Source organism: Nelumbo nucifera, chromosome 3, assembly GCF_055504915.1.
Source record: "Nelumbo nucifera cultivar China Antique chromosome 3, China Antique-T2T, whole genome shotgun sequence".
Lineage (NCBI taxonomy): Eukaryota > Viridiplantae > Streptophyta > Magnoliopsida > Proteales > Nelumbonaceae > Nelumbo > Nelumbo nucifera.
This window is the reverse complement of record NC_142651.1, coordinates 59418422-59432492: the sequence shown is the minus strand read 5'-3', so window position 1 is coordinate 59432492 and position 14071 is coordinate 59418422. Positions and strand designations below refer to the sequence as shown.

At 38.4% G+C, this 14071-nt stretch overlaps 2 protein-coding genes across 4 annotated transcripts in view; both read right to left on the bottom strand.

The window, feature by feature from the left end:
* Positions 1-2739, bottom strand: part of PANC (pantoate-beta-alanine ligase) — a 51101-nt gene extending 48362 nt beyond the window's left edge. For all 3 annotated transcript variants that reach the window (XM_010265764.3, XM_010265766.3, XM_010265765.3), the window contains exon 1: positions 2288-2739. The gene's annotated coding sequence lies outside the window, so the exon portion shown is untranslated. The remainder of the gene's footprint in view (positions 1-2287) is intronic.
* Positions 2740-9805: 7066 nt separating this feature from the next.
* LOC104602167 (protein SULFUR DEFICIENCY-INDUCED 1-like) lies at positions 9806-13251 on the bottom strand. Its single transcript, XM_010265763.3, has 4 exons — positions 13005-13251; positions 11339-11551; positions 11094-11249; positions 9806-10605 (listed from the first exon to the last, which is right to left on the bottom strand). Exons 1-4 carry the CDS (start codon positions 13098-13100, stop codon positions 10168-10170), a joined length of 903 nt encoding a protein of 300 aa, XP_010264065.1. The 5' UTR covers positions 13101-13251; the 3' UTR covers positions 9806-10167.
* Between the last annotated feature and the right edge of the window lie 820 nt (positions 13252-14071).

Below are 14071 nucleotides of genomic sequence, written 5' to 3'. Positions count from 1 at the left end.
TATATATATATATATGTGTGTGTGTGTGTGTGTGTGTGTGTATTTTTATACAAATATATTTTGCAAAACCAAATTTCAATGGTTGAAATCAACTGCTAGCAGTTTAGGTTTCCATTAGAGAGAGTGAATCCCCCTCGATCATTCACTTTGTCCGACAAATGAGCTAATCCTGTCACTATGATCACCCACTCAGATGAATTATCGGATTGTCTCAACATACCCAGGTTTTGACCCCCTCTAAAGATCTCACTGATTGGCATATCAAAGACAGCCCAATGCGACACCTAGTGCAGTACCATAATCGAGTCTAGTGGTCAGGTGTAACATTCCAGTTTTGCCCATCTATATCCAAGGTCCAGAGCAATACTGAAATTTTGGTCCGGTTCAAGGTTTCAAGAAAACCCACACTGCATGTACCTCAGGTCTCACCCTAACAGCTAAGACAAGCCACCCCAACCAACTTGGTGGTACACTAGTGTCAGCCTTGGCAGGATAAATCTCCCCAGATCTATCCAACGATTGTGAAGATTTTAAACTAACACGAGTCTCATTAAGTGTCCAGTTTAAGGGTATTACACAAAAACACACCACAATGACATGAATCAATTATGTACTTTATTCATTTACAATAAATGTCAAAAGGTACATCAATCTGATTGGAGCTAAGGGCATAATTGTCTAACAGAAAATCCTTGTGGGGTGGTTATATTTCCCCTTCCTGCAACCAAAGCATTTGAGAAAAGGGGTTCTTGAGCTATCTAATCCTTCTTAGAGGTAGAGTTAACTACACCACTCAGGCTATTATGCGTAGCTTGTATAGGGTCGTGTGTGTATTTGTGTTACTGCCATCTTCGGTGCCATTCATATTGCCAATGAAAATCCTTTTTCAAAGAAACTTACAATGCTGATACCCTTTCTCCCTAATCTACCAATCTATATGGGCTAATATCCATTGAAGTAGGAAGGATTTTGGCATTGAGCTTATTGGGGGATGAGTTATTCCATGACTTTGAATATGCCCCTTTGGTGGTAGGAGGTTTACCATGATTAGAAATTCCTTCACTGTGGGTGTCTGTCATTGTACCCAAAAAACTAGAATTGGATGGGAGAATATAACTCACTAAGGGGCCTTGAGCCGCTATCATCCAAGGTCCATAAGAACATGAACTAGGACCACTAGTTTTCTTCTTTGGAAAATCTTTTCCCTAGACCCTCAATTTCTTTTAGAGATCAAACTTAGTATATTATTTGGTTTCCTCATGACTTTGCACACCATAGAAGTAACAAAAACATTGCCAATCTCTCGTGATGAAAATTAAACCATGTTTTCTCACCTTTAGTATTAACTCTAACAACTCCAGTGGAAAGGGCTTGGTTATATCAATCTCTACTTGAATGCGTAGATACCTATCCCATTGGACAAGTTCATTACTATTTCTATTATCCACCTTAATTGGGCTACCAAACTTTCTCATTAAAGCCATACACCTATAGTAGCCATCATACTGGCAAGTCGATGATCTGAATCCATAAGTATTAATTAAGAAACAAATCATGCTAACTAATATTTCATGTGTTCATTCCTTCATGATTAAAGGATATCCTTTGATGGACTAGGGATTTTCATCCCAAATGATGTTTCTATCCAATTCACAATTAAAGTGGAACAAAAGGATTTATGTAACTCCAAGGTTTTGAAACCACTCTAAAACATACTCCGAGAGTTGATAGCTTCTTTGACACCATTGTTCACTTCATGGTTGAAGTTATGGAGTCGCCACCCATCAAAATTCAATAATGGGGAGTGATGGGTCTCCTGGAATTAAAATTGCCAAAATGTTTCAGAATTAGTAGTGACTCCATATTGCCCGGTCGAGACAAGGCTATTCCAAGTAAGTTGAGAGAGAGAGAGGGAAGGGGTTAGGCACCCCTCTCTCTTGTTGATGTGAACACCAGATTTCCCTTCTCTGACTTTGGAATTTGATGTAAGAAGTCGGGTTCCTAGTGATTTGAATGGATTCAGGAGCTTCTCTCTTCTCCTCCAGACCAACCCCCTTTTGGATGTAGGGGTCTGATGAATTCTCACCCCTTTTCTATCAGACCCCCCCACCTTCGGACTTAGCTGGTTGGTTCAAAGGGCAAAAAGAAATGCTTAAAATTCTTTCGGATGCTGAGGATGGTTCTCACATTCAAACTTGAACTTTACACAAACACCAAACCAGCACAGCAACATTAACATATAAAAGCTTCGCATAAAGTTAAAAGGAGATGTGGTAAAATATTTTACCTCTTATAATTTGAAGATTGATGATGCTACCGAACTCATATTTAGAGGTTCAGCGCATGGTTGGGCTTTTGGTGCTATCGAAACCCTAGCTCAGAGGTGCTAGGAGCGGCACTGGGGTTTGAAGAAGGTAAGATTGGCGATGACAACAGAGGTGGCCGATGGAAGCAAACTAGCGGCACAATGGGATTGGCGATGATGACGCAATGAGGTTAATACGGCAACGACAAAAGGCAGAATGGCATCTCTGGTAACTAGGAGCAACACAGGAAGATCAGGTCAGTCTCGCTCTCTCCTACTCGTTATCCATCTCTCTCGAAATTTTCTACTCTCCCTCCAAGCTCTCGGCCCTCGTCTTTCTTCTTCCTTCTAAACCGAGAGACTCTTTCTTTCTCTTCCTTTGATTTTCTTCTCTCACTCGAGCTCTCTCTCAAACTTCTCCCTCCTCCTTCGGTAGCCCCCCAGCCCTTTTTAAAGTGTGAAGGAGGGGTTTTTTTGAAATTCTTCATAATGAATGAGGAGGTCTGATAGGTAAGTTAGGATTCGGAGGGGCACCCTCCCAGGTTAGGGTTTCAAGGGTCAAAAGTGTAATTTGGGGAAGGAAGGGCAAAATGGTAACCTGGGATCCAAAGGGGTAGGCTTAGAGGGGTATTTAGGTAATTTGAGGAATGAAGGGCATTTTGGCATTTTTGGGAACTTAGGGTAATTTGGGAATTTTGTATGAGGGGTATTTTAGGAATTTGGAAAAAGGGGTATTTTGGTAATTTGGGTAAGGAGATCTTGCTAACTTTTGGGAGAAGGGGTAATTTGGGGAATTGATCCTAGGGGTAATTTGGGTGATCTAGTCAAGGGTATTTTGGTAATTTGGGAATTGGGTAAGGGGTATTTTGGCTTAGGGCATTTTGGGAATTGGGAATTCAGGGTACGAGGGGTAGTTTTGAAATGAAGGGTATTTTGGGGATTAGTCAAAGGGATAGTTTAGGTAATTTTGAAAGGAGGGGGTATTTTGGTTATTTTGGTAATTTTGGGAGGAGGGGTATTATGTCAAAGGCTATTATGGGAATTGATCAAAGAAGTTTTTGTACATTTTGGGTCAATTGGTGGGGCCATTGACTCAGCTGGGTCCGGATGGGGTAGATCTAGGAAAGGCTTGGTATGGCTAATCCGGAGCCTTGGAACAGAATCTAGGTGCGATCAAGGGGCGAACAAGGTTTGTTTCAGATGAAATTTTATAGGATAGGATTTTTGGGCACTCTGAGGTGATTGGTAAGGTTAGATTAAGACAAATGGGCTCGGATCAGGGAGATTTGTAATCCGGTTAATCTATAACTTTGAAATGGAATCTTGGTGCGATTAAAGGGTAGACAGAGGTATTTTGGGTTAAGATTTCACAGTGAGTGTTTTGGGAGGTATTGGGTCTAATGGTTGTGTCTAATCCAATGGTTGAGGTGTAAGTGGAGGTTGATCGGGGTCATCGGATAGGTATCAGGTAGGTTTAACAATGGATTTGAGGGATTTCAGGGTGAAAGTTGGGGTTTTGGGGTTTTTAGGTGTTTTGGAGGGATCATAAGGGTCTCTAATTGGGTTTTTGGGGTGAATTGGAGGTTCAGGCGACGGATCGAGCAAAAATTGGGTGCTAACAACCATCAAGGCTGAGGGGTTTATTGCATATAATTTTGCCCATAAGGCAGAGTTCACTCACTTGGAATGTTAGAATGCCCTCACTAAATGAAACCTTTGACATTTGAATAGCCAAGGTCTTTGCCAATAGATTTTCCAAACTTTTAGGAGCACCACTGCTATGATTTTCTTAGGGGGTTGGTTGGACTTCTTCTTGATCCATTAAGAGTAAGGGTGTTAATTGGACAGGATTTGGTTTAATGACTCTAATCCGATCCAATCTAGTGTGAGTCTATTACAAATGGACCAGGTCCAATGTAATCCAATCCAATGAATATTTTTTACCATTTTCGACCAGTCTAATTCAATGTCTAGACTGTCCAATCTATTCAAATTTGTTTTAATTTAGATTAACTCTAACCCAAACCTGCTCCATTGACACCTACATTCCTATCTTCTATCCATGGACCAAATATTGGCTCAATCCAATATAAATTCATTACAGATGGGCTAGGTCCAATCCAATCTAATAAATAATTTGGACCATTAAGTCTGGACTTGTCCAATTCAATATGTCTTGTTAGTCTGTCCAATTCATCTCAACTGATTTTGGTTTGGATGGGTCCAATCCAAAACCGGTCCATTGACATCCCTAATTAGGATGAAAAGGAACAGAAAGTGAGCAAAAGGGAAGGGTAAACTCCAAATGGAAGCTAGAAAGGTCTCATGGGAGAGCGGAGAAACTCATGAGGAGTGGAGAAATTCAAAGCCAAGTAGGAGTTATGAGTTGAACTTGGTCATGAATATATTAAGTTATTAATTCAATGAATGGATTTCATATGGAAATTGCAAATGTGTAGAATAAAGTTATAAAACAAAATTTTCCCATGAGAGTCTCTCTCTCTGTTTTGGAGCTAATGTGAAAATGAAGGAACGAAAAACCTAATTTTGGAAATCGATAAGAATGAGATAATGTTTTCCTTTCATTGTTCTTATGAATATGAGATTTTATTGCACTCTGATGATGACTTTTGAAGGTTTTCCTATTGTCAAGGGGCTTTGAAGCCTTCAAATTGCTAGAAAGAAATGATAAGAAGTAAAACCCAATTTAGGTCAACTACGTCGATTAGAAATAAAATCTAGTGGGGATTTAGTCCAATTCTTGGAAAATTATATGCAGGATTTAATTGTTGGGTCCTAGGAAATGTTATGACTAGAATTTTTTGCAACCAATCTATCCCTTAAAATATACTCAAGCTAACGTATTCTTAGAAAATTTGCTTGACTACCAAGTCCATTCAATTAGAGGTGTCAACGGTATTCGAAAATCTGATTTTGAATTTGATATTTGACATAATCGAATTAAATTCGGATAATTTAAATATCTAATCAGTCAAAATTCGGATATCCTATTCATACCAAATAGTTAATTGGATTCAAATTCGGATATGACCTGATTCGATTCGATAAATATCCAAATTCGACCGATTATTTAATTCTTATATATAATATATAAAATATTTAAATGTCTTATATAATTTATATATATAATAATCAAATTATATAAATAATTTATATATTTATATACTTATATAAATAAAATATTTATTTTATATATTTATTAATTACCTAAAATAATTAATTAGTCGAATTTGAATCAAATCGAATATTCGAATATTTAATCGGATTCAAATTCAATCCGTTTACACCCCTACATACAATATAGGTTTTGTTTAGGTCAAAACATGATAATGTCACAGCGATAAATAAACTTGGAAGAAATGTAAAAACTAGAGAGCCCTTAATGAGTGAATTGAGTTTGGGGCTTAGATTGAACTAAATCCAAGCTTTTCAATTATTGATCAAATATAAAACAATGGGCACTTATTGAAATGGAGGAATTTAGGGGACTTCATAGACACTAAAAGTTCCTCACCTGGTTCAACTCTTATTGTTGAAAGCCCTTAAGGCATGATGGACTTCATTTTGGTTGGTAATCAAACACTAGAAGATAACACATGAATGTATGTTTCTAGATGCCCAATAGCTAAGCAATTTTGTTTAACTTGGAGATTGATTCTTAGGTCTTGTTCATTTACCTATGTTCTTTTATTTCCTAGGTAAATGAGACAATAACCATTTTAGCTATAAAAGGCCATTGTTAAAATGGGAAATTTTATCTCATCCAAGTGTTGGAAGCTTTCCTCTCAAGTGGGAAAGTTACTTACCCACCTAGGAGATGGATAAGTGATACATAGGGAAAATGAATTTCCCATGTACCCCACATAAATTTGAAAATAGAACATGGGTGTCTTGGTCAATGGGATTTTGATCCCCATTGATTGACTTTTCCCCTCTCAAAATCCAAAAAACAAATGAACCCTTAGAGTGCAATTATGCAAAATTTGAATATCTCTCCATGGTAGATGGTACACTTGATATGTAGCTTTCAACAAGCTAGCTAGTAAAAGATGACCAATTGGTGTTATAATTGTAGGTTAGAAAAGTACAAATCAAAAGCAAGTGTAGAGAGGGGTGAAATGACTCTACTCATTAAAAAAAACAAATATAACTAAGTCTATTATCTACCAAAAATGGCTTGGATACATTTAATTAGAGCATGACCTAAATTAGATAACCAGTCTATAGAAAAATTAGCTTCACAAAGGGCGTGATTGTACGACAGAGTGAATTTGTTCTGCCTAGACTCCTCATAGCATTCTTGAATTAATGTCCTTATGTTCTACAGAAGTTCATCTCTACCATGAAGACCGTTGATAGCCACACTCAAGTCTTCCTCAATGATGATTCTTGAATAGTGAAACTTTAAAGTGATATGGTGGGCTTTGAGCGCTGCCTAGGCTTCAACTTCATTAACTGAGCAGACATCAATGTCTTTACATGCAACACATTAGACTCTACCTATGCCATCCATAGCAATTACTCATACTGCACACTTCCCATTAGCTCTTTTGGATGCATCGAAATTTATTTTATCTCTCAACTCACCAGCTGCATCCAATAAACCATCAAATTTGAATTGAGATTAGGAGTGGAAGACCCCACTTTGGTGCCCCCTACAACATACTTGGTGCATTCTCTTCTAGATTTCTCTAAATGGATCATGGGAGGGATCATAACCTCTAAAGCAACAGTTCACCAATACACTAAGGGAGCTTCGCATGTTCACAAACAAAGTTATTACAACACCACAAATTATTACCAACTCACAAACATCCACAACTTGAGGTATCATAGCCTCTTTTCCAACTCACAAAATTACCACCAACAAACAATCACAACTTGAAGCATCACAACCTCTTTTTTTAACTCACAAAATCACCACCAACAAATAACCACAACTTGAGGCGTCGCGATCTCTTTTCCAATTCACAAAATTACAACCAACCACAACTTGAGGCATCAAACCCATTTTTCAACTCACAAACAATCACAACTCGAGGCATCAAAGCTTCTTTTCTAACCAACCATAACTTGAGGCATCAAAACCCCCTTTTCAACTCACAAATAACTACAACTTGAAGCACCACAACCTATTTTCCAACCAACTACCAAACAACCACAACTTGAGGCATCACAACCTCTTTTCCATCCAACCACCGAGCAACTATAACTTGAGGCATCAAAACCCTTTTTTCAACTCACAAAACAACTACAACTTGAGGCATTGCAGCTTCTTTTCCAACCAACCACCAAACAATCACAACTTGAGGCTTCAAAACCCCTTTTTCAACTTACAAACAACCAAAACTTGATGCATCACAACCTCTTTTCCAACCAAACAATCACAACTTGAGGCTTCAAAACCCCTTTTTCAACCAACTCATAAACAACTACAACTTATGACATCAAAGAACCTTTTTCAACTCACAAAACCAACACCAATTCAGAAATACATCTTGAGGCTATTAATCAACTACTATACGAAGAGATTTCATAGTAGTCGATTACTATTAGTATCCTGTTCTTAGTAGTCAACTACTACACAGAAAGATTTTTGTAGTAGTTGACTACTATCAATATCTTGTTCTTAGTAGTCAACTAATACACAAAAAGATTTTGCAATAGTTGACTACTGCATCAATGGAACACCTTCACAACAACTGAAACACTTTCACAACAACTAGAACAGCTTCACGGAAACTGGAACACCTTCGCAACAACTGAAACACCTTCACAGCAACCAAAACACTTGCTTTGTTACCATGTTAAACAACATAAAATAGATCTGATTCCACGCCAACCAACATAAAATAGAATAGCAACCCAAAACAAGAAGAAATAAAGGAACACCAAGGTTTAATGTAGTTCGACTTTGTAGCCTACATCCACAGGAGGAGAGGAAACATATCCACTATGAGAACCAAATATACAACTCTCTCTCTCTCTCTCTCATACACACACACACACACACAACTCTTACTCTCTTCCCCATTCACTCTTCCTCAAACCCTAATCTCACATAACCACTTGCTTAAATAAGCACAAGACTAAAATACATTAGGATTACACAAAAGCCCCTTTTCTCCCACAAATACATATAGGTCCCCACAATATTACAAATATTATAAATATACCCAAATACAACCAAATACAATATAACTCTCAACAGTTTCTTTAGTCTTATTTACACTATCTAAGTTAGTTTTAACAAAAATAAGAGAATTGCCTGCAAATTGAAGAAGTGGGATAAAGGGTTCACTTATAGATACCCTAAAACCAACCCTAAAACCAAGGGAGTATTTTTCTGTCATTTTTCTGCAATAACCATACTACACAAGTAGGGGGAGAGAGGGGTTGAAAACTTTTGTAGGTGATCCATTTATCCATTTATTATAAAAAACAAAATTTTTTAAATACTCCTTTTAGGAAGCTCCATTCTTGTACGTCGTAGTTTTTTTTCCATATCTATTTTGTAAGTTATCCTTCCATATTTCCCTTTCTTCTTTTTCATCGTATTGATCACTTCATACACAATTAAAATATTGTCAGTAATTTGCTTTTAGGAATAAAGGCACTTTGATATAGATTAATCAACTCATTTAAGAACAGTTTGAATATATTCACTAAAAGTTTTTGCTATATGATGCGGAAAAGATATGATATGGAAAGAGTTTTGATCAATCAAAACCCACCCATGAATTTTGACAAATAACACCTTATTCGCTGCCACGTTTATGTTTCCAATTTATTGGACAGCTGTTTTCGGATATCATATCTTTTCCATATCATAGTTGAACCCTTTTATAAATAATATTACACAAACTAATTCCCCCTTACGGATTGTGGGATTTTGGGATAATTGCAGTAAATTCGGACTTGATGTTTAATGGTGGAATCGAAATGCTGAAGGGTGATTTAGAAGTCTATGAATGAATAGGTTTATATATGATTTCTCATGTCAATGCATTGACGTGAGAGATCATATGCCTATTATGATTTTAACTCAGCAAGAGCAAGATTTTAAAATGAAAGCGTTTCTTTCTACCAGAAGCAAGAGCATGCAGGATGATGTTGCACACTGGTACATAATCAACAAGTGGAAGGCCAAGGCCAATTGATTGCCATTTTTGCATCAGCCCTTGATCACATCTCTGGGGAAGCTACTGATGAAGCTGAAAAGTGAAAACAGAATTGGGATTTGGGGTCACTGGTCAATAACAAATATGGTTACATCTAGTGAATATGCCTCTACAGTATGTTGAGTATTGCTGGGATGGATCGTAGATATAAACTTCTGTGCAATAGTGACCAGAAAGGATATTGATAGTTTAATTTGCTTTGTGGGTCTTGTATTATATGGCCAATTATATAAACTAGTTTGGATGGTTCATGGTTGTGGCTGACCCTACTCTCATCACTCTGTAATATTCTTTTGGCTTATCATCTAAATACAAGGATTAAATATTTTTTTATTAAAAAAATGGTAAACCAGAGGGACCAAGCCCCTTGGATCTTGGATTAGGTATCCGATTATTTCAGCCCAGTTTCTGGCTTTTCTTAATCACTGGACCCAGAAATACTACGCAAAGATAGAATCAATCACAATTACCAGCACCAACTAGAACCATCCGCCTCTACTTTTTAGGGTTTTTTTTTTTTTCTCGTCTTGTGGTAAGAACAAAGGGTACCCTGCATGTCTGATTGCACAGAGTAATCTCCACATGCCCTATATTTACACAAGTACCCCCTCTATCTAAAATAAATTCTATATTCTATTCTACCCACCCTCTGGCCTCAACTCAACAAGCAAGCTGATCCCTATATGGAGAGATCTCTTCAAAGATGGGTAGTCTCCTTGCTCTAGATGGACCCCACTTGTTCATCAACTTGTCTAACCCTTGGACATAGCCATCTGACTCTAGTTCTTGCAGCAGTTCCTCTACCCGGCGACCCAAAGTTGTGTCTAACAAAGGTGCTGACCGCTGTGCTTCCAGTTCCAGTTGCTGCAGCAGTTCCTCTGCACGGTTCCTTGACTTGCTGTCATCGGATCCACACAGTCTACCTTGCAGCACATCTTCTAGGATAGACCGGGCCTCATCATATTGGCCCTGCTTCATTAAACAGAGGCTCAAATTACAGGCTTTGTTGGCATCAGGATCTATCAGCTGGGCTTTCGTGTACACCACCTCAGCTGCCACATAATTTGTTTGCTGCATATAAGCCCAACCTAGATTGCCCTGTGTAGCAGTAGCATAAGATTAGTCAAATTGGAAGAACAAGATATGGACTGTTTGCAGAAGAAACACTGGTGCAATCTTGAACGGTCTGTGGGTCAATGGGTGTCTCAATTCAAAGGGTCCAGGAGTAGAACACATATATATATACTATTAGCATCCAAACTAGCTAGATGGAAAGATCACACTTTTTCATGTCAAGGAAAGGTCAAAGTTGCAGTCACTTTTTTCGGGTAGTAAATTGGTAGATGAGCTGAATCATGATCAGTAGGGAGGAACAAGCTAAGTGGTAGGCCATGTCTTTGGAGGGATATTGGCTATTGGCGTCAGGGAGAAGGCTAGCCTTTGTTGTGTAGCACATTTGCCTATATTTGATCAGTTCGACTTCAGAGACCACGTGCAGCAGTCCCACATTCACCAAAGTTGGCCAAATTATAGGTAGGATGGGAAGCTTCACATGCAGGTGATTCAAGAAAGAGCTTAGTAATTACCAGTATCCTGGATGTCTCTTGCTTGATTGACACCTGGAATTTCTTGCCGTGGGAGCGAGCTGTCTTGGTGGGTTTGCCATTGAAGGCCTCTCCTAGATAAATCATTCGTAGCTTTTGCTTCAGCAGTTCAATCTGCTCGTCTATTCTCCCGCATTTCTGCACATATAGTTATCATGTTAGTGACATTCCAAGACTTGTCAATGCCACCTCGTGGCTTCATTTGAACTCGGGGGATGCATATATACCTTATATAAGTCTATGAGGACGTTATCTAGTGATTCTTGTGCTTGTTTTGAGCAGCGATCTCTAAAGGACTTGATAGCTTCGATGGCCTCTTCAGCCCTATCTTGCTGCTTCATCACCACTGCCATGTCCTTGAGAGCACTATCTACTCTATCTCCTGCATTAATAGCCTTCCAGAACAAAACAATTGCCGCTTCTGGATCTTTGTCAACTAGCTGAATCACATTTACCCAAGAAACAATTACTACAGAACAGATAACCAATGCATTCCCAGTCCAGTTTGGACGGCAAGGACTAGAAAACAAAAAAAAAAAGGGAAACGCTCCGTTGAGATCCAAATAAATCAAAGAAGAATAAGAAATTGACAAAGTGGGTTTCGTCAAAATTCCATATTGGACAGCTATGCACTTTGCACATTGAGAATAAATAATAAGCACGAAATGCAATTTGGGTTGTACCCAGATGACCCCTAAAGCTTCAAACGAGATCGCATGTTAAATGGGTACTTCAAAATCGGTGCCTGATCCGCATCTAGCACGTCAACTTTCACTGTAACTTAACCTAAACCTTTCAAATGCCTTGTCCTTGCAGCGAACAGATAGTCTAGATGCAGAAAAGGTACTGTTTTGTTTCGTTTCATATCAAGATCCCTATAGTAGTAATTGACAAAGGTACAAATAACAAGTTACTCTCAGAAAGTTAATATTATCATCTAATGAAGCAGTGAAGGAAAGCTCACTGACTATTACTGCCCACAGATTCGAAGCTCACCCGGAGAAGGTGGGCGTGCATAAACTGTCTTCATATATTGTGTGCAGCAAACTACACAGCATCTCTAGAAACTACCTGGGTATTTTCGTAATATAATGCAGAAACGGAGGATAACGATGGCCAAAGCACATATGAAGGAAAGCGAGAGAAGTAGTCAAGAATGAAGAAGGTAAAGTAAAGAACAAGATCCGAAAACTGGGCTACCTCGCCGACCGAGCCATAGACGAGTCAGTTGTCTCGGTTCACAAAATGCAGAACTCGTCAAAATTGTAGAAGAACCGGGAAGTGAAATATAACCTTCAACCTTTTTTGGCGAATAAATAATAACTTCAATTATGAGTAGTGTTCTTTTTTTTCTTTTTCTGCTAAGAATTATGAGTAGTGTGTTCTACTTCTCACAATAATGCGCATAGAACAATCAAGACCGCCCTCCATCATCCTAAATTTGGAATCATGTTAGATGGTCCCGCCTCCCGCCCACTAATAATGAACCGTCCAGATTAACCACTCAGAAGACGAATCTCAAACTATTCCTTTTTTGCAGAAATTTGCCGAACAAAAACGAATTTTCATCTTCTGATTTTTGCTCGTATTAATCAATTTCTTGCGTAAATCTATGATGCTGAAAAGGTATGAATGATTAATGCAAGTCTAAAAAAATGAATGAGTAATGTAATTCCAAAAACACCACGAACAAAGAAATAAGAGAAGACAAGAAATAAAAAACAAAAAGAAAGAAATAATTCAGAAGATTTAATTGGTTTTCTGCAACCGAAACCTCCACAAATTTCAATTTATTCCCTATCTGAGACCGAAAAATGGATTCAACCGATTGAGAAAATTGATATTCAGTAAAGAGAAAAAAACAGGAAACAGAGTAGGTCATCGTCTGAATACCTGAACGTGCTTAGCTCGAACATAAAGGCTGTCGCCGGAAGGAACTTTGTGAATAACATGGAAGGCATCCTTCTTCTCTCCTTTTCTCGGGCTCATCTTCGAATTCTTCTCTCCCTGCAATCTCTCTCTCTCTCTCTCGCAGTGGATGCGAATATCTCTTCTGAGTTCTGGCACAGTCGAATGACGAGCTCGCAGCTGCACAAAGAAATTGAGACGAGAAGTCTGAGTTTTGGAGTTTGGAGAGGGAAACCATGGCAGAAGAGGATGATATATAATATAACGATAGATGAGAAAATGAACCTGGACCGAAATCCATCTTCCTTCAACCCAGCGAAACAAGCAGACAATGAGACAAACCCCACTGCCACGTAATCCTTTGGACGCGTGTGAGTCCAACCATTTTTAGGTGACGTTTCGCTCCTCGCGTAGATTTATGAGGTCGGCGCTCGTGTGAGACTGCCGAGATAACAGCTTCGTGCGTGTATGTCACACGTTAGCACGGCCGTGTGTGATAAAATGAATAATTGCAAATTTGCAATTAATATTATTTTTATTAATTAAAAAAGACAAATAAAAAATTAAGTATCCGTTTGGTTCGTGATTGATAGGAATGGCAATGGAGCAGGGCGTCCCTGCCCCGAACTCAAATTCCTCGTCCCGAACTCCAGTGGGCCTAGAAATCCTAACCAAGGTTCAAAGTATCGATACAGGGCATGTCACCTGTATTGGTATTTTTTTAAGTTTTATTTATTTTTTTCAAAATCGAATTGGAAGGGTCGGTTTAAGGCCCAACTATCCTCTAAACCATGGTCTGACCTAATACAATCCTTGGTGGGGTGTATCGGGAAGTCATCGGCACAATACGTACTGGCTGATACGGGCTGATATGTATCGATACTTTGAATCTTGATCCTAACCTCATTCCCGTTTCTGTGGGGAATGGGGATCCTGAATTTGCCTTGCCTTATCCTAGTTATTCCTATTCGTAGACTTACAAATTTAATTTTTTTTTTGGAAAACTACCTAGAACTATTTTATATTATATAATATATTATAGTATAATATAA